At 43.0% G+C, this 24,069-nt stretch overlaps 1 protein-coding gene across 2 annotated transcripts in view; it reads right to left on the bottom strand.

Annotated features, from left to right (window-relative positions):
- The window catches only part of Sh3pxd2b (SH3 and PX domains 2B), a 66,882-nt gene that overhangs the window by 17,104 nt on the left and 25,709 nt on the right, over nucleotides 1-24,069 (bottom strand). Inside the window, exons 4-9 of one of the 2 annotated variants that reach the window (XM_090321210.1) lie at nucleotides 16,404-16,480; nucleotides 10,804-10,895; nucleotides 9,245-9,270; nucleotides 3,041-3,175; nucleotides 1,556-1,660; nucleotides 110-193 (exon numbers count right to left, since the gene is read on the bottom strand). In XM_090321210.1, the coding sequence (XP_090177336.1) occupies nucleotides 110-193; nucleotides 1,556-1,660; nucleotides 3,041-3,175; nucleotides 9,245-9,270; nucleotides 10,804-10,895; nucleotides 16,404-16,480 (519 nt within the window). The remainder of the gene's footprint in view (nucleotides 1-109; nucleotides 194-1,555; nucleotides 1,661-3,040; nucleotides 3,176-9,244; nucleotides 9,271-10,803; nucleotides 10,896-16,403; nucleotides 16,481-24,069) is intronic. The other variant, XM_090321211.1, reaches the window with a different exon arrangement.

The raw sequence follows: 24,069 nt of genomic DNA, 5'->3' as shown, positions 1-24,069 counted from the left end.
ACCATGTTTCTCACATGCAACAGGCAAGGGCAGTCCCACAGCAAGGGCTCATGCAGAGGCAAGGACCTGACTTTTAGCAGAAATGGAAAGAAAACTGGGAGGTAGGCACCTTGACACCAGTTGATGGCATACAAGTCTCCTAGGGTCCGGCGGCGGCCCGCAGGCTGGGGCAGAGACCAGTACCTCCAGGAGTCTTGGATGGACAGCATGTGGAGGAGGGCAGAAGGCAGAGATGAGAGCAGAGCCCTCACAGGGTCTTGAGGCCAGGGGGACACTAAACTCATGTCTCCCTTAGAAGAGTAATACTTCTGAGTTAATTCCAAGCCCCAATATCTCAGGAAAAGGACAAGTGTGTGAGTATTAACCAGAAGCTTGAGTGAGGAGGCAGCCATTAGACCTAACTTGATTCTTAGCAAGGCTATAAAGAGGCAACAAGAGAGACCTCCAAACCCAGCCTTTAGCTCTGTAGCTCTCAGCAAGACTCAGTACTTTCTTAGCCTGCCTGCCTGCCTGCCGGCCTGCCTTTGGAGGCAGCATAGACTGTCTAAGGGAGTTCTGTTTCCATATAGCATTGCACCTCCCTTAAATCTGAACTGGTTCTGTGGCATGTCTATGCATGCCAGGCCTCAAAACCTGGAGTCGACCAACTCTGAGGACTGTTGGCTACAATGCAGCTGAACTCAAAACCATATGCAGTCTTTTTCCTAATCTTTGAATTTAGGAATATCCCCCTTCTCTTGCCCTTTTTGCTGATCTACATTTACTTAAAGCGGCTTTGTGCTTTCTCAAAACAGTCCACTGAAAGCCCCACGCACTCAAGCCTACATAAGAGCTAGTTTGCCACTGGCTCTTTGTTATTTGTTATTCTAGGTTCTTTGCATGAATGTTTTTAACTTTTCTTAATCCCATGATATATAACCATTTCCTCTTTCAGATGAAGAGGCTGAGCTTTAGAAAGATTATATCGCTAGCCCCAAATCATTCAAGCAATGTAAGGCACAATGCACAATTGAGATTCAAATTTATGTTTGACTCTATAACATGTGAAGAATTCCTCATGCATATATACTTCAGTTTTAGGACCTTTTGGGGAGGGTTGGCCCAGCAACACTAATTGCTGGAACCTCAGGGATCACCATTCGGGACACCTGTGGGGACAGGCTGTGGGGAAAATAAAGTTTGTGTGTGTGAGAGACTCAGGTAGAACCATTTGCATCCACAGAAGGAGTGGACATCTTTAAACAGATGGAGTCAAATGCCCACCAGTGAACCAGGAACAGTTTGGGTCTTGGGCAAGGGAGGAATAGTTAAGGTACTGGCAGTGGCTGAAGACAGTGGTACAAGCTGAGGAGGGCCATGGCCAGGCTCAACTTGGGTAACTCCCAAGGTCCCCTAAGAAAGTGTGGGATTGCTCTGCAGCCATGATCCATGGCCTGTCCTTACATTCTGAGCCAGGGAGAAACAGAGGCTACAGGGCAGGGACTAGTCAAGAGACAACTCTGAGTATGCTGAGCAGTCTAGGTGACCTAGTGGGTCAAGGTGGACCTCTTCCTACCTTCCTCAGGCTGGAGGGAGAACTCATCCTGCAGGCCATCCTGCCCTTCAAGGCAGGTCGCAGGGACCCAGCCTTGCTCTTCAGCGGTGCTGACAAACCACCAACCTGCAGAGATGGGGGTACAGAGAGATGTTAGTGGGATCAGCGTGAGGCCTGGGCTGAAGTGATGAACCCATAGTCATCCTGTGGAAGGGGTGGGAGACGTAGTCAAGGACTATCCTGAGCAAAGCAAAATCTTTTCTATGACGTGGTGTAGGAGCTCTCACCTGTAATCCCAGCTACTCAGAAGGCTGAGACCCGAGGACTGCAATTCAAAGCCAGCCTGGGCAAGAAAATCTGTGAGACTCCTATCTTCAATTAGCCACCAACAAAGCCATAAGTGGAGCTGTGGCTTATGTGGTAGCATGCTCTCCTTGAGCACAAAAGCTCAGGGCCACACCCAGGCCCTGTGCTTAAGCCTTGAGATTTCCAAGTACACACATACCAAATGGTGAGGTGTTTGCATAAAGCCTATGCATTCCTCCTATATGTTTTGGCTTTTAAAACTATTTCTTAATGGCTGTAATGAGTACACTTCTTTGGGGACAAGGTTGTCCCTTCCCTCATTCTCTCCTGTCCTACCCACAAGATGCATAGTTCACTTTCTGCCTGGATGTTTTAAGTAGTCTCTATTACCTCTTGTATAATACCTGACACAATGCCAATGCTATAAGACGTTGTTACACTATACCAATCAGGAGACTCCACAAATGATGCAGGGCTTGGTGCTTAGTATGTGCCAAGCAGGCTTAGGCTCTTTCTCTATAGTGTCTCATTTAAACCTGAGTAGCTTTTGTGTGTGTGTGTGTGTGTGTGTGTGTGTGTGTGTGTGTGTGTGTGTGCGTGTGTGTGCGTGTGTGGAAACTGATGGTCAAAGAAATGAACCCGTCTAGCCCACTGTGCAATGTGAAGTGCAGGTGGAATCTAGGCGGTGGCTCTGTGGCTCCGTCACTGTATTCTCCCACCAGCAGCACCTGGGATGACAGGCAGGTGGAGGAGACGATACGAATCCATCCCCTGACTCCTCCCTCCAAGATCCTTGCCCCAGCTGAAACCTCCCAGTGCAGGCAGGCTGGGCCTACATCAGCTCTCGGGGAGACTGAGGTGACAGGCTGGCTCCTGGAGGACCTTCTTGGGGATTCCCATGAATAACAGAAGAAATCAGAAGCATGTTTCCCATGGACCACTTGACTCTGCATCTCCTAGGACCTGAAGACTAGAAGGAATACTTAGGAAACATGAACACTGGGACCAATCAGCGGCATGTGACACCAGAGGGTGCTGGTGAGTTGTGACCACACATCTATTTTAGCCTTGTGATCAAACAGAAGCAGCTGCTAGAAGAGTATCTGGGAAGACCAGCCCGGCTGGTCTGCTTTCCATGGGCCTCTGCACCAAGGGTCTTGGTGACACTGCAGGGAGAAGGGCCACGATTCAGATCTCTACCTGACTCATTCTTCTCGATGATGTCCACAACCTGCCCCACACTGAGGCTGATCTCTGAGCTCTCCTGCTTCTGGTAGTCTGCCACCACCACATACTGCTCCAGGACCATGGGGTCCACTGACGTTAGGTCACTCCCTGTGGATGACAAATACAATCACATGTCCCATGGGTGGAGGTGCAGGAGGCAGGAGACAAGTTGACAGGGACATTCCATCTCAAGGGTGCCTTGTCTCTGCATTCTTTCATGCATCCACTCACTCATACTGCAGTTTACCAAATGCATATTTGGTATAAACACTATGGGTTCTGAGTTACTAGGCTAGGTGTCATCTGTTTGATCTGTTTCTGTATCTATGGCACCTAAGTGAGGATGTGGGTCATATGACACATAGCCTCAAGTAACTCAAGCTACTTAGGGAGACAGAATCATACGCAATTGCATGAATAATCAAGTTTGTGACAAAGTAGATTGCTGGAAACAGCAGGATGCGGGGACAGAAAATGAGCAGTCTGGGCAAAACTGTAGTCAATGAGTGGTCAGCAAGACATCCTAAAGAAGTGGCAGAACGTAGACACTTAAGGCAGCTGTTTAAGTCTGAAGCAAACTGACTCTACCCTGGGGAAGAGGTGGACCTCTGAGTGCTGGGAGAAGGCCCGGTGGCTGGAGACCAGCATTGTGGAAGGAAAAGCAGCAGTAAGAGGTATCACAGGGGGGCAGAGGTCTATCACGCAAGGCCATCAGGGCTTACCTATTTTCAGTCTTGAATTAGAAAGTCACTTAAGGGTTGTAAGAGCCAGATGACAAGGTAAGATTTACATCTTTTATAGCAAACATGGCTGCCATTCATAGAATGCCTGTAATCCTAACTACTGAGGAGGCTGAGATCTGAGGGCGGTGGTTCGAAACCATCCCAGGTAGAAAAGCCTATGGAAATTCTGATCTCCAATTCACCACCAAAAAGCCAGAAGTGGAGCTGTGGCTCAAGTGGTAAAGTGTTAGCCTTAAGCAAAGAAGCTCAGGACAGCACTCTGGCCCTGGGTTCAAGCCCTATCCTCCTCACCCCCCAAAAGAGGTATATGTGTTTTGACACCCCCAAAAGGAGACGACTGAGCCACGGTTAGATTAGCAGACAGTGCCGAATACTGGCATGCATAGGGCCCTGGTGCCACTAAGGAAGCACTTTATCACTGAGCCGCACTCCTATCTTCTCTGCAAGGAGGCTCTGTCCTGCCCTTCCAGTCTGTCCTCCACACTGAAGCCAGGGTGCAAAGCTCAGTAATGCTATGCCCAGGCCGTGGCTCTTCCTGATCATGCTTTCCCGGTCTTCTGGGGTGTTCTATAGCTTGAGTTATGTGATGATTAATCTTTTTTTTTTTTTTAATTTTTTTTTCCAGTCCTGGGCTTGAGCTCAGGGACTGAGCACTGTCCTTGGACTTTCTCAAGGCTAGAGCTCTTCCACTTGAGCCTCAGCACTATTTCTGGCTTTTTTCTATGCATGTGGTGCCGAGGAATCGAACCCGGGTCTTCATGCATGCTAGGCAAGCACTTTAACCACTAGGCCAAACTCCCGGCCCCTGTGATGATTAATCTTAACTGTCAACTTGACTGGACTGACAGATGCCAGGGGGGCAGTAAAACACCCATCTGTGTATTTCTATGAAAGTTGTTAGAGACCATTAGTCCTAAGGGCTGTGATCTAATGAATGGATTGACCCCCGAGGGATTCATAACACGATGGGATTGTTGTGAGGAAGTAGAAGGTGGGACTGAGCTGGAGAAAGCAGGCTCCTGACTCTTTGTTTCATGCACCTTCTTTCTCAACTTTCTGGCCATCATGATGCCAATCCTGCTACTATAAAGTAGTACTCCTGGACCACCTGCGGAAGTCACAAAGTTAAATTGTTTAAGAAGCAATGCCTAATGTGTTCCTTTCGCAAGGAACTTTGAATTAGCGTCTCCCTCTGTCTCTACTGTGTCTTCTATCCCTTCCTCTCAGCTCAAGTGATACCTCCCGGAATGCGAGCTCTACCTCACCAGTGGATCTCTTGCTACAGTGTATTGTTTTTAAGTGAATAAACATTGTATATCTAACTTGTCTTGTTATTGCCTAGTTTTCTACTATAGCACAGAAGGCTGATCCCAGGAAGAACTCTGTCTCTTGTCTACCACTGCATTCACTCTTGTCTATAGACCTCACAGTTCTATGAGCTGTTTCTGTGCAAGGTGCTAAGAATGTTTAAAATATTTTTTTGTATGGAGAAGGAGGAGATTTGGCACAAGACAGAAAACAGAAACAATAACTACTACTACTAATAATAATAGTGACAGAGACTGTGCTGCCTGTAAAGTATGAAATTTACTTTCTGAAATAGAGAAAATGCTTGCCCATCCCTGGCCTAGATCATGGAGGAATCTAATAAGGCTCAGTGAATAATTAAATAAAAAACTGGATATTTTAAAATCAGCTTCACACTGACCTTAGGGAGAATTAAAATGACTTTCCTCACTTTCCCTATCTTTCCTAACAGACTCTCAAAATATATTTTTTTTATTTTTTTAAATTAAAGAATTTATTAACATTGATTTTTACATCGTATTTTAAATGACGTGTTTAACAAACAAGTATTCAAGAAAGGAATCTCTATATATAATCACTGGCACTTAGATTTTAGAACATAATAAAAATTAGGCTGAGGGTTTGTATGTCATAGATACATAATAATCTATGTAATAAAACATTATGTCTATAGAGTCATAAGTTTTTATGACTATGTAGTTGTGTTTATATTTCCAATACCATGTCCATAGCATTGGGTATGCAACTTTTGAGTTCTCGCTCTTGTACTGTTTGGATCTAGTAGCCACATATTAAGGAGACCATGCGCCTTTTGTTCCTTTGGTCTTGACTTGTCTCACTCCACATGATTCGCTCTAGATTCTCAAAATATATTTTTTAATGCCTAGTCTGGCACTTGAACTCAGGGCCGAGGCATTGTCCCTGAGCTTATGTGCTCAAGACTAATACTCCACCACTTGAGCCATAGCTCCATTTTTTTTTTTTTTTTGGTCGGGGAGAGTTAACTGAAGCTAAGCATCTCATAGATGTTCCTTCTTAAGCTGGATTTGAACCATGATTCTCAGATCTCAGCCTCCTAAGAAGCTAGGATTACAGGTGTGAGCCACAGGTACTAATATAATTTTAATATCTTATTTGCCTTTATGTCCTTGAGACCCAGACACATGGGTGCTAGATAAATACTTTCATGTGTCTGCCTTGTTCACCTGGTACTGAGGCTCAATCTCAGTCAGAGTGAACAGAGGATAAGTGCAGACTTTCACAAACCCCACTTCTCCAGACAAAACTCTCTGGCCTCCTCCTGGAAATATCCAGTGCTGACAAGTACCAATATGTCTGTCCAGTTTTAATACTCTACAGTGGCACAGTTATTCCCTGATGTTATTTCCAGGATCCTGATGGATAGACTAGCCTGTTCATTTCTGCACCAATTCTCCTGTCCCACCTGCCAAAAGAATGTGGCAAAAAGTATGAGTAGGGGGTTGTGAGGCCTGAAGCCAGAACCTGAGCAGACAGGTACAGGGTTTAGATCTCTTGGGTCTGGCACTGGCTCATGGCTGACACTTGCTCTAAGACTTGCTCTGGGGTTTTAAAATTGCAGTTCTCTGCCACACAGTGGTCAGCAGTGAGCACAGAGTTCTTTTTGTAGCACCACTTCTTCTAGAGTCAGTTGTCTTCATTTTTACTCAACATACTCAACTTACTAGAACTGGTTAAAAAAAAAAGACCCTGAGTCTGTTTGGTCTAACAGGTGCTGCTTCAGTGCATTTAGGCATCCTGTAGAGACCCCTATTGTTGTATGTTATTGCAGCCTGTATATAAAGCATAGCAATCACAGTATCTCAAGACTGAGGTAGGCAACCAAGTTCTAGCTAGGAGTTTTCAAGTATGGAACAAAATGTTTTGTAGTCAGGGAGTACCTATCATGTAGTTCAGAAGGAAATGTGAGAGAAGGAAGAGGTCTTGAGAAAGGGGATTTGGCACTGGAAGGGTGTTTTTTTTATATATATCATTCAACAGCTAAAAATAGCCTTCAAGTAGTGTACTGCCACCACAGAAGCTATCGAGCTGTGCATTTGTTTTTCTTTCAAGATGGTCTGTCTTTAATTTTTAAAATGATGAGTAGACAACAGTGGACTTTTCCTTCCAGAAATTTACTACATTGCCAGGCTTGCTGAAATAACCCATAAACAAGAGTTATTTTAGTTATGTTAGTAAGTAAAGGGTAGAAAAGCCAAGAAGAAAGATGCTTCTTAAGAAATCCAATGTTCTGTTAAATTGTGGTGGGAAAATGTTTTTCTTGCAGGCTGAGCAGAATTTGAGACCCCATTAGCCAAAATCTGCAAGACCAGCCAGTCAGTTACAAGCAAGCAATGCTGAGGACAGGCAAACTTTTTTCAGAGTTGTGTCGTAGAAAGCTTAGTGTTTAAGTCTGCTAATCATAAGTCTCTTTACAATTCCATAAAAAGGTTAGTTCGAAAATCAAGTTTGTGTTCCAAGGTCACATAAGAATTAGACTAAGGGGGGTGGGGGGGAGGGAATGGGTACCAAGACATGTGAAAGGGTATCAATGTATGTGAATTAAGGCACTTTCTATCTGGCAAATATCATGTAACCCTTTTATTAATTACAATAAAAAATATTTAAAAAAAAAGAATTAGACTAAGGTGCAGTATGCGATGGCTCACGCCTATAATCCTAGCTACTCAGAAGGCTGAAATCTGATGATCTCAGTTCAAAGCCAGCTCGAGTACTAAAGAAGGTGAGACTCTTATCTCCAATTAATCACTAGAAAACGAGGAGTGGGACTGCGGCCACAGGGGTGAGGCAGTAGCCTTGAGCTGAAGAGTTCAGGGACAGCGCCTAGGCCCATAGTTCAAGCCCCAAGTCCCACAATAAAATAAGATACAATTAAGGCAACCATGGATTTTTAGTCCAAATGAAAAAAAAAAAAAGATGCTATTTTTCCCCCCAGCTGAACTATAAATAAATCTGTGCCCCATCATTGCAGGTGGATGATGTCAACATGGTTACCACAAATTAGAGCTGTGTCTCTCTTTCCAGACAAGTCTGCTCATTAAGCCTGTTCCAAACAACACTTTTGTTTCACAAAGCAGAGCTGCCTCTTCCCTCTCTTCCCCCTTCCCACCCTCTTCTTCCAGAGAAGTCTTCGCATTCAAAGCCAGGAATCCCGTGACCAACCCAAGAGTAGCAGCTTCCCTTTGTCCTTTTGTAAGAAATGTGATTATTCCAGGACTCAGAACTATTCCCAGCACTAGAAGGTTTTTATGGCTATGGCCAATGCTATTTTTTTTGTATGGCCAATGCTTATTAAACCAGAAAGAAGGGCTGTACGTGCTGAGCAAATGTAGGCATCAATTCCAGATAAATTCCAATCTCAAGGCAAAGAGGTCCAGCTTCTCCTCTCTCCTTCAGGAGGGTTTTAGTGTCTATAAAGCTACTCACAGGCCCTGTCCCCAGGAAGAAAAAACAGCACCAGACAAGTATGACCATGGGCCAGAAATCATTAGGAAGAAAGATAGTGTTTCCTCATAACAGGAAGAATGGGAACAATAAGACAGGAGGGTAACACGCATGGCAACTGGGGAAGCACATTAACCACAACCCAGCACACTGAAGGAGCACAGAAGCCGGGCCGATGCTACTCCAAATCTACTCATCCTAAAATGCCCTTTGCTGTCTGCAAAGCTTCTGCTTGCTTTGCTTGACCCATGCCTCTTCCTTCTGACCCCTGAAACACCTGAGAAGATTGCTCTGAGTGCTAACCTCCCATATAACTTTGTACAAACAAATCCCTGTGGCATGGTTATGTAGATGTCTATTTCCCTGTTCCGTTAAGGTATCTTCAGGGAAAGATACTAATTTTTGCAGTGGATAAAACAAGCTCAAATCCTTTTTGGGGGACATAGGATGGGATAATAGTGAATCAACAAATACCAGTAGCCCCACCTATCCAACAATCTACCCATCTATCTACTTGTTATTAATCCATTCATTCTTCCATCCATACATACACATTCTTATGTTTCCATAACACCTGGAATAGGGCAGATGCTGAGTAAGAATATTCTAAATACTGAGTGAAGAAAATGGAAAATATTCTTACCAGATTTCTTTTTTCCAATGTGCTCTCTGTACAGGAAAGATGGAGGAAAAGAGAAAGTAATGAGTCAGTGCTTGCTATGAATTGACATAAATCTTCCATTAGGAACTAGATTATGACATCCTACTATTTTGTCAGCAAATGAAAGAAATTCAGGCAAACCCCAGGAATCTAGTCTTCCTAGAAAAACTATCTCTTAATTTTCTCTTTACCAGATAAGTGTTCTAGCACACTGGTGATCATTTCATGTAAATGGTATCAAACAATAGGTGAATTTTTTGCATCAATATTCTTCCAGTTAGCATGTTTTTAAGATTCATTTATGTGGTAGAATGAGTCAGCAATTTATTTTTTCATGGATGAATAATGTTTTTTGATATTCATATAACTCATTTTCTTTATTTACCAGTGGATGGGCAGATACAACAGTTAAATATAGCAACAATAGGCGATTAAACCATAAGGGGGAAAAAAAAAGAAAAAGAAACCCAAAAGAGTAAAGAAATAACTTCACATAGTGCATTAAAAAACAACAGCCACAAGGATATCTCTATTATTTCCCTATCCTGAAGTTCATTTTGCTTAGCCTCATCCTATAGGGCCAAATGCACATGGCTTTTGAGGGACATCTGAGTTGGTTCCATATCATAGATATGGTAAATAATGCTGCAATGAGCATGGTTGCACTGGCAGATTTAGTATTGCCTTGTTTCTGGACATTTGGGTAAATTCCCAGGAGTGGAACTGCTGGTTCTAGGGGAGCTCGATGTTTAGTCTTCTGAGGAACCGCCCCATTGATGGTGCCTATTCTAATGGTGCAAATCTGAGAAATCTATGTTCAGGTTCATATTTCCCGTAGCAAATAAGCTGTGCATCTTTTGTTATATTGATTGGTCATTTGTGTTTCTTCTCTGGAGAAATGTCTAATCTGATTTTACAGTCTTCATTTTACCAATAAGTTACAAGTACTTCATGGTATCTTCAGATGAGAGCAGGGAGCTTGACACCCTAAGAAGTTGGGAGTACATTCTGAGCACCTGGAAAAGCGGACGAGGCAAAATGCAGCAAGATATATCCAGAAACAGGGGTTCTGAATTCAGCAGCATCAGCAGCATGGGGAGATTTATGGGCCACATTATCTGTGTAACAAGCTTGGAGTGCCTGGCCCCAAGAATACCGCCTGGAATCCACCATGTTCTCACCTATACACTGGCTAGGAAGACCCACAGTCTCCATTTCAAGCCTTAACTTGGTAAGTGATCATCTCTGCAGTTTCATCACTGTCAAACCAACAATCGGAACTCAACTGAGACTTCTACCTGGAGCTTAAAAGTCACTCAAAGGCCCTTACTAACCAGTCTCTCTTTCTTTCTTCCTTTCCTCCCTCCCTCCCTTCCTCCTCCCTTTACTTAAAGATAGGGAAGTGATTCTGGGTGTAAAAGATAACAGAAGTTATCCTTTACAGGCACTCTGCTTGACTGTAGTTCCTTGTAAATCTGGCTAAACTGGCAGGAGGGAGGGTGGTAAGTGTTCCATCTGGGAAAGTTCACAGGGAAACTTACTCTTTGGGTGGATTCAGGTCCTCAGGCCTTGTCTCAAAGAACTGCAGTACCTCATCACACTGAGAAATATATGGGGGCAGTTGAATCAGGGCCTAGAGAAGAGAAATGGATAAGTTCAAGGGAAGGAGAGGCTCAAAAAGGCCATTATCATTGGTACTCAAACTCAGGCAGACATCAGAGTCATTGTTAGTTTTATAAACAACAACAAAAAGCTGGAAGTGGAGCTGTGGTTCCTGTAGTCTTAGCCTTGAGTAAAAGAAGCTCAGAGATAGTATCCAGGTCCAGAGCTGTAGTCCCAAGACCAGCAAAACAAAACAACAACAAAAAAAACCCAATCAACCAAGCCAACCAAACAAAAAACGAACAGAGACCCATCCCAGAGATTCAGACTGCAAAGGTCTATGTGTAATGGGGCCTGAGGGCAAGAGTCTGAACAATATTCGCAGGTGATGTTGATGCCTGTCTCTGGCATGCACACATATGCACTCATACAAATGCTAAAGATAAAGTGCATTCTGATGCATCAGACTAAATAGTACTTGACATTTTGTAAAGTGATGTTTTTACTAACTTTGCATAGTTTCACTTTGTGTGTGTGTGGGGGGGGTGGTCACTAATGGAGCTTGAAGTAAGGACCCTGGAATTGTCCCTTAGATTTTTTTGCTCAAGGTCAGTACTTTACTATTTGAGGCACAACTTCACTTCTGGCTTTTTGCTTACTAACTGAAGAGATAAGAATCTCCTATACTCCATACCTGGGCTGGCTCTGAACTGTTTTCCTTAGATCTCAGCCTCCTGAATAGCCAGGGTCACAAGCTCAAGCCACCAGGGGCCCAGCTATCTTTTTTTATTTTAATTGCACACATTACTTGTATTGTGTTCTATTTTTATCATACAAATAAATTATATCAACCATATTCATCCTCATTTACCCTCTTCTTTAGCCTTCTGCTATCCTGCTGACATCTCCCCACATCAGACTGTTTCCATCTCCATCTCCTCCTCCTCTTCCTCTTCCACCACCTCCTCTCCCTCCTCTTTTGCCTCCTCCTTCTGTTCCTCCTCCCCCTGCTCTTCCTCCTCTTCTCCCTCCCTCTTCTGTTTCTTGCAGTTTGTGGTAGGAGTTTCACTATACTATTTCCAAAGCTCAGAGCTACTCTCTCATTGAGCTGTCTTATGCTGTCTTCATATACAGTTATACTTTATTTGGAAATTATTCACTTTCCACCTTTTTCTCTCTTCATGGTATCTTCCCCAGTAGTAAGAATCTTCACAACAGCATTCTACCAGATGCTAGGCATCTACCATACAGATGTGTCACAATTCAGTTAACAAGTTTCCCACAATGAATATTCAGGTTGTTCCTACCCTGTATGCATATGTGTACAGACTTGTTCATCTGAAGCATTATAGTGAAGAGAGTGATGTATAACTTTGACAGAGGTTAAACGGACTCTCCTAGTCATTGGTCATTAGGAAATGACCAATTTCATGGTAATCTGGTGCAGTGGCCCATCACCTGGGTCAACAAGGAGCCACCACTGTGTCTGTCAACACGCTGGACCAGGAAGGTTCTTTTTATCTACAAAAGGTATTCATTCAACGGCTTAACAGGCATTTTCTTTGTGCCCTCTACTGCATATTAGTTTCTGTACCAAACCCAAGAGAAGTACAAGGTACACCCTGGTTATTAAAGGATTTTAAACTAAGATGTGGCCAAATCACTCTGTTTTACAAATACCTACTTAAGCCCCATGGCCCCAGTCCTAGGCATGGAAGATTGGGAACACTGATCAGAGTGTGGTAAAGCCTGTTCAGGTCCACATTTCTTTATCTACATAGGGAGAGTGCACATGCAAATGCATGACTTCATAAGCACAGACAATCAAGCCCCATCAGGACCTGCTTCCCTCTCCTCAAAAGCCTGCCCCACTCATATGCTTTGTGCTTTCTTGTCATTCATGATTTTCATACTATTCCAAAGGCAAGACAGCTGCTGGCAGCTGCAAGATTTAAAATTTTCTTTGCAAAATCAAATGTACAGAGGGTGGGAAGAGTCCTGGGTACAAGTGAAATCTGAGTGGAGAGAAGTCAGGTGGCCTGGGTGGAAACAGAAAAAGATAACTGAGGATATGGGATAACTACCTAGGAGAAGGTACTGGCAGTAAACGTAATGGTCCAAAGTTCTTATCAACAGGGCCTGGACCCGAGAATGTTGTTTCTAGAACAGGAATGCCGAGATGTAGATGTTTGGAAATGAACAAAGAGAAGAGAGTTATAAGGTAGTGATACTATCCTTGTGTCGGAATAATTACTCCTGCCTGCTACCCAAAGGATATACTTAAGAGAGAGGAGTTTGAGTTAGTCTGTATTATTATTTTCAGCCTGTTCCCTATTGCCATATAAAAACATCCAAAGTACTTTACAGAGCGAGTCAGGAGTCAGGAGGATCCAAAGAGCATGATGCTGACATCTTATTAGGAATACCTGGCTACATCACATCATGGTGGAGAAATAGAAAAGAAACCTCTACAAGTGGCCACGTGCATTGGGTGGTCTTGTTGAGAGAACTGACTCCCTTCGAAATCAGCATGAATCCCTTCTGCAGAGGATGCCCATGACCTGCTCACCTGGTACCAGGTCCCATTTCACAAGGATTCCATCTTACCACACTGGAGATCGTTCAGGGTAAAAACTTTGGGGAACATGCTCAAAGCATGTCCAGACTACAGTTGTAGGATGCATGCACTCACTCTTTACTTGTCACAAGCACGTGTGCATGTGTGCACACTGATCCTGGAACGTTAAGTCATGGGCTGGGTGCTATCGCTGAGCCCTTTTGCTCAAGCCTAGCTAGTGTTCTACCAATCTAGCCACACTGCCATCCGCCTCTGTCATTTTTTGGCTATAAATTGGGAGATAAAGAGTCTCACAGACTTTCCTGGGCAGGGCTGGCTTCAAACCACAACCCTCAGACCTCAGTTTCTTGTAGAGTAGTTAGGACTCCAAGTGTGAGCTACTGGCGCCTGTACACTTTTTACATTGTTTGGAGCAGTTTTAGGTGAGTACTGAGATGTAAAATGTTTGGGTTTAACTCCCGAACTTTCCAATGTTGTTATTTTAAGTAACTTTGCTTGGCCTTGATGGCAACATTAGAATCTTAGTCCCCATCTCCTCGTTTAGGTGACAGCAAGATTAGAATCTTAGCCTCCATCACCTTACTTAGACGACAGCAATATTAGACTCTTAGCCACTCAAGGGATGCAGTGAAGTCATGTCCAGGAAAGGACCGACAGGAGAGGTTTTCTGCTGTTCCTTAAAGTCTCCCTGCCAGGACAGGAGTCATCTATCACTACACTGTCCCCTTTGTTTAGATTTTCTTACAGATTTATTTCAGTATAATTTAGATATCATAATTTTTCTTTTTTTGTGGGTCATAGGGCTTGAACTAGGCCTGAGCACAGCCCTTGAGATCTTCGGCTCAAGGCTACCACCCTATCCCTGGGCCAGGGCACTGTCCCTGAGCTCTTCAGCTCTAGGCTACCACCCTACCCTTGAGCCAAGCCCCACTTCCCATTTTCTAGAGATTAATTGAAGATAAGAGTCTGAGGTCCTTTTGTGCCGGGCGGGGCTGGCTTTGAACCTTGATTCTCAAATCTCAGCCTCCTGAGTAGCTGGGATTACCAGCGTGAGCCCCCACACTTGGCTAGACACCATAATTTTTAAAAATTGTATTATTCTTTATATGAAGGAGTTAAATTTATTTATAAATGCACAGTTGAATGATATCTAGGAAATTATATAGTTGCACAATCATCACCACAATTTAGTTTTATACCTTTTTCTATCACCTTGGAATTTCCCTCCAATTTGCAATCATCTCCACTTCTTCTGGCCCAGGAAACAACTGATCTGCTTTCTGTTACTGCAGATCTGCCTTTTCTACACATTTCTTATAAATACTATCATATAATAAGATGCATCTGGCAACTTCATTTCACATCATGTTTCTGGCTATGCATTCAGATTGTAGCACAGAACTTCTTTATATTGCCAAATAATATTCTACTATGTAGATAACCAACAGTTTGTTTACCCATCCACCAACACAGATGCAGTAGATCAGGTACTTTTGGCTAGTATAAGTTAATGTTGTTGTAAATATTTGCATTCAAGTCTCTGGTTGCCAAGTTTTTAATTCACTCTAGAATGAGTCCTTGTTGGTTACTTTCAAATTGGGTCTCATTCATAATCTGCTAGAAAAAAGGTGTGAGCCACCATGCCAGCTTCTATTGGTTGGGATGGGGTCTTGAAAAGTTTTGCCTGGGTTGGCCTTGAACTGTGATCCTTCTGAATTACACTTCCTGAGTAGATAGGATTGTAGGATCGTAGGCATGAGCCACTGTGGCTGGCCTTCCCCCACCTTACAAAGAAATTGTATTCCTTCCTTTTTAGTCTGTATATCATTTTCTTGGGTGCTGACAGTAGCTAGCCCCCTTCAGTAAAATACGGAACAGAGGTGGTGATGGTAAACATATTTGTTGCTGATCTCCACTTCCCTATTCTCATTCTTTAATGAAAACGCTAAAGAGAAGCTAAACAAAACAAAGAATGCTTCCTTTATGAACACACCCTCAATCAAATCAAAACAAAAAGAAGGCCCCTGCTATTCCAAACATATGAGAGCTGGGAGGTCAGCTGGCTGACTCAAAGCGATTTGCTGAATGACTTCTGGAAGCAAGGGAACATTATGTGGCCATTTAAAGGTCACTTAAGAGGATTTCTTGCTTACAGACTGGCACCTTACCACTCCAGCCATATCTCCAATTGTCAAGATATTTTGTTATTGTTGTTGTGCCAGTACTGGGGCCTAATCCTTGTGGTTTTGCTTGCCTCTCCCTCTGAAGGGGTAAGAGTGAAGCGGACTCCCGTCTGGGCTGGCTTCCAATTGCAATCCTCAGATTTTAGTCTCCTGAATAGCTGGGAGTGCAGGTGTGAGCCACTGGTGCTTGTCAAGAGGATTTCTTTATAGCATAAATATTATGGAGGATTTTCACATCACAGCAAAGGAGAAAGAGCAACAAAAATAAGACATACAGGATGGTCTTATAATGCAGTCTCTCAGAGAGGAAGGGTGACAAGGACACATGTAAAACCCTTGCTCATTGATGTTTTGGGTTGACAGATCATGAATGGTTTTCTTCTACAAATTTCTTTCTTCCTTTCTCTCTCTCTCTCCCCCTGCCCACCTCTCTTTCTTTTCTTTGTGGTTGGTCATGGAGCTTGAACTGTGGGCATTGTCCCTGAGCTCTTCAGCTCAAGGCTAGCACTCTATCCCTTGAGCCACAGTGCCACTTCTGGTTTTCCGGTGGTTAATTGGAAATATCAGTCTCATGGACTTTAGTGCCCAGGCTGGATTTGAACTGCGATCCTCATATCTGGGCCTCCTAGAATTATAGGCATAAATCACCAGCGCCCAGCTACAAGTTTCTTTGCATTGTCTTTCAACTGTAGACATTTTTTTCCCATAGTGAGCATCTGGAAGCCAGAAATAACACAAATCAAAACAGAAAGATGATGTGGACATTTTCCAGCCTTACCTTACAGTATTCATCAATTGGTATCAGGCGTTTGACCGCCACATCCCGGATATGGCTCCGTCGAAAGAGGATTTTGCCTGCAGAGGAGAGCAGGCAATGAGGTAAAGAACTCTGGCAGCAGAAATGGGAGAGGATGTGAACGTAGTTCTCTTGGGGTAGACATGACTGGTACCACAAATTTTAAAACATGTTCTCTCTCTCTCTCTCTATATATATATACATGTATTATATAAAACATGCAATATATATATATATATAAAAATATATAAATATTTCTGCCAGTCCTGGGGCTTGATCTCAGGGCCTGAGCACTGTCCTTGAGCTTTCTCAAGGCTAGCATTCTACCACTTGAGCCACAGCACCACTTCTGGCTTTTTCTGGGGTACCAAGGAATCAAACCCAGGAACATCATGGTGTCTGGCAGGCCCACAGATTCATCGCATTTCTTTGTGTTCGGAACAGTCAAAAGTCTTTGTATAAGCTATAGTTATTTTTCCTACCCAACTGCACCTTGTACTTGTTGTTATCCACCCTTCCAGGCTGTTCCCTTCCCAGCCCTGGTGACCACCATTCTCTCGACTGGTATGAGGCCAACCTCTTAGCATGTACAGCAAACCATACAACAATTGCAGATGTGCAAAGTGTTCATCTAGGGAGTCTGATAGGATATGGGAGGACATGGGAAGTGGCTTACAGAAGCAAGGGACCCTGTCTGGTGAAGGGGCATGGTGAGGCCTGATCTGAGGCCTGTCCCACACCATGGCTTTCGGTCTGTGTGAACAATAAGGTGAGTGCTTAGACCTGTCCTCACCCAATATTCTCCCCCTTCATTCACCTTCTTCTATGTCATGTTCTCCCAGATGTCTAAGCTCTTTGCCTTTCAGATTCACTGATAATTGTTAGAAAAGAAAAATCAAGAAGACAATGCTTCAAAGGATTCAAAGTACTTGTTTCTGAGAGATAGAACATAGGAAACTTTTGCTTTCTTTTTCTTGTTTCTACTATAAACATTTATTGCCTCTAGAATCAGAACAACTTATGTCATTTAGAATGAGAAAGGTTCACAAATGTTATGGGAAATGTATGCGTTAATGGCCTGTTTTTCTCAAAGGCAATAATCAGAGACCATTCTGATGGAAGACCTTTCTTCTCTCCATCAGTGGACCACACTGCTGTGGGGGCCTTCCTGAGGGTGTCTCTGCCATGGAAGGGTTCTGTTGACATCCTGGGCAGGGAAATTCCTGAGGTTGAGCTTTCTCCTGCCCTAAAGGCTGCTTAGCATTCTTTCTCCAAACCAGAGCAGAGAAGTTAGTAGCTTTTACACCCTCAAGACATTGTGACATCAGACCTTCTCTGTTACTATTTCCTTTTTTTTTTTTTTTTTTGCCAGTCCTGGGCTTGCTCAGGGCCTAAGCACAGTCCTTGGACTTTCTCAAGGCTAGAGCTCTACCACTTGAGCCTCAGCACCATTTCTGGATTTTCTTCTATGTACGTGGTACCGAGGAATCAAACCCACGTCTTCGTCCATGCTAGGCAAGCACTCTACCACTAGGCCAAACTCCCAGCCCGCCCATTTCCTGTTTTTACTTCTCCTCTGTGTGGCATTATTTGAAATGCAAACCTCCTTGGAGTGTACTGAGCCTTCAGGAAAAATAAGATCTTTCTTTAAAGACAAATACTCTACAACAAATGCTTCCTACCTATTTTTTGAAGGTCTGAGACAAGAACTAGAACTTGGTACCTGATGTTTTTGCTCATTGGCTAGTCCTCTAATGATTGAGCCATGCCTCCAACCTCTTCCTGCCTTCTTGTCTATTTACTCAAGGTGAGAGAAAAATACACTCATCAAAGTAGGCTGGTCACATTTTGGTACAATTTCTGCTTTTCTATATTGGAACAAGGGGGAGCATAGCTATATAGGCTGCTTATGGCAATGGTTGGAAACAGGCTCAAAATATTCAGCTCACCCAGGGCTGGCACTGGCCATGGCAAAAGGCACAAGTGTATTCCAAAGTGACCACTTGACTAAGGAGCTGAGGACTAAGCCCAGCTAGACGAATCCAGAGAGAGGATAAAAGTCTCAGGTGCTGAACTAGTATGTCCTGGGCACCTGACAGCCCTCTCTCTGTGTGGCTTTGGTAGGACAGGTATCTCTGAGCACATGTATGGTGCCTGGCCGGCAAGAGAGGCAGGGAGAAAGGCCTCCCATAGAGGCTACAGGTCTCCTACCTGTAGCGGTGCTGCTTGAGGAAAGGCAGCCACCTCTCAGAGCCCGTCCCTCCCTCTGCTAGCTCCTTTATCTTAATATTCATCATGACCTGTCCAGATCAGAGCCCAAGGCTGTTTCAAGTATTCTGTGTAACACTGTACAATAAGAGCACACTAAGGGAAAAACTGGGAGAGAGCTAGGGAAGGGGTGACACTGTTCAAAAAGAAATGTATTCTTAATCTGACTTAGTTAACTTTAATAACAATTAAGAAAACTGAAAATTAAAAACTTAAAAGAAAAAAGGACACATGAATCCCTTCTCCAAGCTTCCTTCTCCAGATGGTTACCTGACCTCCCCAGCAGGGCTGGGGTTTTGCTCCCTTGGTGAAGTGTGGAATTTGGGGTGAACAGTAGTTTGGGGTGTTTTGGGGTGAAAATGCTTCTATTTGAATCTGAAGAAAGAGGGCAAGCCTGCTGCCATCCTGGTGAAGAAAGGGTGCTCAGAGAAGAGAACAGCTATGGTGGGAAGGGGTGGACTTTTGTTTTCCACTGTGGAAGAAGGCCAAACTGTAGTTCTTATTTTTCCAGCCTTATCCTCTGCCAAGTTGGCCTCCTTAGCTCCTGCTGGGCTGGAAAGCTATATAGGCTGGTTCCCTCCTCCTGCCTTTGGGCTGACATAAGACTAGCCTTTGTCCTGCTAAAGAGGCAGGGTGGGCAGAAAACTGAATGAGGGAGAAGGGACCCACCCTCTGCCCCTGGAAAGAGCTGAGAGGTAGACTCAGAAAGGCTGGCCTTGAGGTCCTGGGAGCACACGTGGGTCTCTGCCAGCTCTGAGTACCCTGAGCAGGGACAAAAGTGCCAAGTCTCTAAGGACAGCATCTTCATTCATTATGGGGTAGAAAATGATGACGTAACCACAAAAGCTGCTAAGAATTTGGGAGAGAGTCAGGCCTAAGTTCTGTCTTGGGAAATTTTTCCAGGGCTGGTCTTGCTTTTCCTCCAGAAAAAAAAAAGCTGTTTAAGTTACTGTTTTTCTTTTCTTCCTACAAGCATTAAAAAAAATTCCACGTATAGAGTGTAATTTAACTTGAACTACACTTAAGGTCTTCACTCTTTAAGCATGACTCCAACATATGAAACCAAGAAATCTCCAAGGGAGGTTCTGGGAGCTCAGCTTCTGCCTCTGTGGAGACTCTGCTCTGCCAAGGGTTGGATCTTGTGAAGCATGGATCACTGATCCATTTGACAAATGCACAAACTGAGTTGCAGAAGGGGCATGCTGCAGGGCTAAATGTCTGATTGATATGTAGCCACTGGATTGGTACGTGGAGATTTCTCCAGCAGGAAAACATTCCAGGATATCTGTCTGCTTTTCCAGGGAGGTACTAAAAATGTTAGTTTTTAAAGGATTAATCCAGTGGAGGGGACTGGGCAAATATATCCACTCTACCTCCAAATCTATGCAAGGATAATGCTACCTGAATTAGAAATGGGCTTTTGGGCACTAGCGTGATCTGGAGATGGTTCCGTAGTCTGAGAAGATAAAAAAAGGTCTAAAGAGCTCTTTTAGCTATAAATAAATGTGATTTAGAATGACTGTCAGTGTTATGCATATATAAAAACCATACCAGCAAATGTTTGGTGGCTTAGGTACCTACTAGACATTTTCATAATCCTCATAGTATCTCCATCATTAGGCTACATTATGACTTCCAATGTGCAAATTCAATACATCTAAATCACGTATGCTATGACAAGGGCTTGGGGATAGGGGGTAAAAGCGGCTGCCAGGATTCCAATGGACTCCAGGCATCATGTTTGGAACTAGACACAACCGTGTTTGAATTCCATTCTGCCATTGATCAGATGTTAAGAGTTTCTCTGAATCTCCATCTGCTCAGGTGAAATGGACATAGTAACACATACTTGAATAGGGTAGTTGGGGAATAAAAGAGGAAACTAAAGCACACAGTCCAGTGACTCACTGTAGGCAGGCCATAATTAGTACCTAGGAGAACTTTAAATAACTCAAGTTTGGGAGGTCTACCTCTTTGGACCTAAATTTTTTTGACATTATTCTTTTTAAACTCTTGAAACTCTTCCAAGAAATAAAAGCAAAAGGAGCAATACCAAACTCATTTTATGAAGCTAATATTACACTCATCCCCAAACCAGGGAAGGACCCAACAAAAAAAAGAAAACTACAGACCTATCTCTCTAATGAACACAGACGCAAAACTCCTCAATAAAACACTAGCCAACAGAATTCAGAAACAAATTTTAAAAAATTATACACTACGATCAAGTGGGCTTCATCCCACAGATGCAAGGCTGGTTTAACATTCCCAAATCAATTATTGTAATACATCCTATCAATAGTGCTAAGGATAAGAATCATATGATGATTTCTCTGGACACAGAGAAGGCATTTGACAAAATACAACATCCATTCATGTTGAAAGCACTAGAAAAAATAGGAATAAGGCCGGGAGTTTGGCCTAGTGGTTAAAATGCTTGCCTAGCATGCATGAAGACCCGGGTTCGATTCCTCGGTACCACATATGTAGAAAAAAACCGGAAGTGGTGCTGAGGCTCAAGTGGTAGAGCTCTAGCCTTGAGAAAGTCCAAGGACAGTGCTCAGGCCCTGAGCTCAAGCCCAGGACTGGCAAAAAAAAAAATAGGAATAAGAGATACATTCCTTAAAATAATTAAAGCCATATATGACAAACCTAAAACCAGTATTATACTAAATGGAAAAAGACTAGAACCATTTACCTTAAAATCAGGAATTAGACACAGGGATGCCCACTCTCTCCACTTCTCTTCAATATAGTACTAGCTAGAACCAGTAGCCAGAGCAATAAGGCAAAAGGACATCAAAGGGATCCACAAAGGGAAAGAAATTATAACTATCCCTATTCGCAGATGACATGATCCTCTACCTGAGTGACCCAATAAGCTCCACTCTCAAATGCCTAGAATTAATAAACCACTTTAGCAAAGTGGCAGGATACAAAATTAATCTGCAAAACCCAGTAGCCTTCTTGTATGCCAACAATACACAAACAGAAGGTGAAATCAAGAAAATGATCCCATTTGCAATAGCCCCACAAAGAATAAAATACTTAGAATTTAACTTAGCCAAAGACATAAAGGAATTATTTAATGAAAGCTATAAAAGCCTAACGAAAGAAATTAAAGAGGACACCAGGAAATGGAAAAGACATCCCATGCTCATGGGTAGGGAAAACCAATATAGTGAAAATGTCCATACTGCCAAAATTGATATACAAATCCAATGTAATCCCCATCAAAATCCCAAAGACATTCTCTACCGAAAAAGAAAATATAATTCAAAGGTTCATCTGGAATAAGGAAAAGACTTAGAATAGCCAAAACAATTCTAGGCAAAAAGAGCAATGCAGGTGGTATTACAATACCAGACTTCAAACTCTACTATAGAGCCATAATAACAAAAACAGCATGGTATTGGCACAAAAACAGACCAGAAGATCAGTGGAACAGAATAGAAGACCCAGAAATAGAACCATATACCTATAGGCAACTTATATTTGACAAAGGAGCCAAAGATATACAGTGGAACAAACACAGTCTATTCAATTATTGGTGGTGGCAAAACTGGGCAGCCACATGCAGAAAACTACAAATTGACCCTAGCCTTTCGCCATGCACAAGCATTAACTCAAAAAGTGGATCAAAGACCTCAGTGTCAGACCGGAAACCTTGAAACTGCTACATGATAGAGAAGGAGAGACACTGGAACTTATAGGCACAGGCAAAAACTTCCTGAACAGAGTATCAGGGTCACAACAGATTGGAGAGAGACTTGATAAATGGGACTACCTAAAAATAAAAAGTTTCTGCACAGATAAAGCATAGCCACTAAAGTAGAAAGACAGCCAACCAACTGGGAAAAGATATTTACCAATAATACATCAGGCAAATGCTTAATATCCAGTATCTACAGGAAATTCAAGAAACTAATCCCTGGGCCAGGAGGTTGGCCTAGTGGTAGAGTGCTTGCCTAGCATGCATGAAGACCCAGGTTCAATTCCTCGGTACCACATACATAGAAAAAAAGCCAGAAGTGGTGCTGAGGCTCAAGTGGTAGAGCTCTAGCCTTGAGAAAGTCCAAGGACAGTGCTCAGCCCTTGAGTCCAAGCCCCAACTGGCAAAAAAAAAAAAGAAACTAATCCCCCCAAACCCAACAAATCAATCACTAAATGGGCAAGACAACTAAAGAGAGACTTATCAAAAGAAGAGGTTAAAATGGCAGAAAAGCATATGAGAAAATGCTTATCATCCATGGTCATAAAGGAAATGCAAATAAAAACAACCCTAAGATACCACCTTACCCCAATAATGGCCAAGATTTTGAACTCAATGACAGATACTGGCAGGGTTGTGGAGAATAAGGAGCCCTACTACACTGCTGGTGGGAATGTAGACTAGTTCAGCCACTCTGGAAAGCAGTGTGGAGGTTTCTTAAAGAACTTAAAATAGACCTTCCCTACCATCCCGCCATACCACTCCTGGGCATCTACCCTGAACATCATAACCCAGGATATGATAAGGACATCTGCTCAGCTATGTTCATCTCTGCACTATTCACTAAATAGCCAGGCGATGGGAACAACCCAAATGCCCTACTGCAGATGAATGGATACAGAAAATGTGGTATATATACACAATGGAATTCTACATAGCCAACAGACAAGATAAAATAATGGCATTTGGAGGGAAGTGGATGAATCTAGAGCGAATCATGTTGAGACAAATCAAGACCAAAGGAACAAAAGGTGCATGGTATCTTTAATATGTGGCTATCAGATCCAAACAGTACAAGAGTGAGGACTCAATATTTACGCACCCAATGCTATGGGCATGGTGTTGGAAATATAAACATAACTACATAGACATAAAAATCTATGACTCTATAGACATAATGTTTTATTACATTATGTATCTATGACACACAAACCCTCGCCTAATTTTAATTATGTTCTAAAATCTAATTGCCAGTGATTGTATATAGAGATTCCCTTCTTGAATACTTGTTTGTTAAATATGGCATTTGAAATATGATGTAAAAATCAATGTGAATAAATTCTTTAATAAAAAAGTGCATTGTATTCTTTGGTAAAGACTGTGTGTGTGTGTGTGTGTGTGTGTGTGTGTGTGTGTGTGTGTGTGAACAATTTGAGAATCAGGACAGCCAAAAAGACATTATTGCACTACTACTTCTCAGCAGCTGGTAGAACATCCAGTATGCAGAAAGTGCTTGGTGGCTATCCTAGGTAGGTCATTGGGGCAGAAGTTCTACAGCAACTTCCAATGATATCCCCAGTGAATCCCTAGAGTCTGTATGTGTGAGGAGATATTACATGGCTCACATTCTCCTTCAGAGAGGGACATGGTCCTGTCCTGGTCCCTAAG

This window comes from Megascapheus bottae, chromosome 29 (assembly GCF_031878675.1).
Source record: "Megascapheus bottae isolate mThoBot1 chromosome 29, mThoBot2.hap1, whole genome shotgun sequence".
Lineage (NCBI taxonomy): Eukaryota > Metazoa > Chordata > Mammalia > Rodentia > Geomyidae > Megascapheus > Megascapheus bottae.
This window is presented reverse-complemented; position numbering and strand designations above follow the sequence as displayed.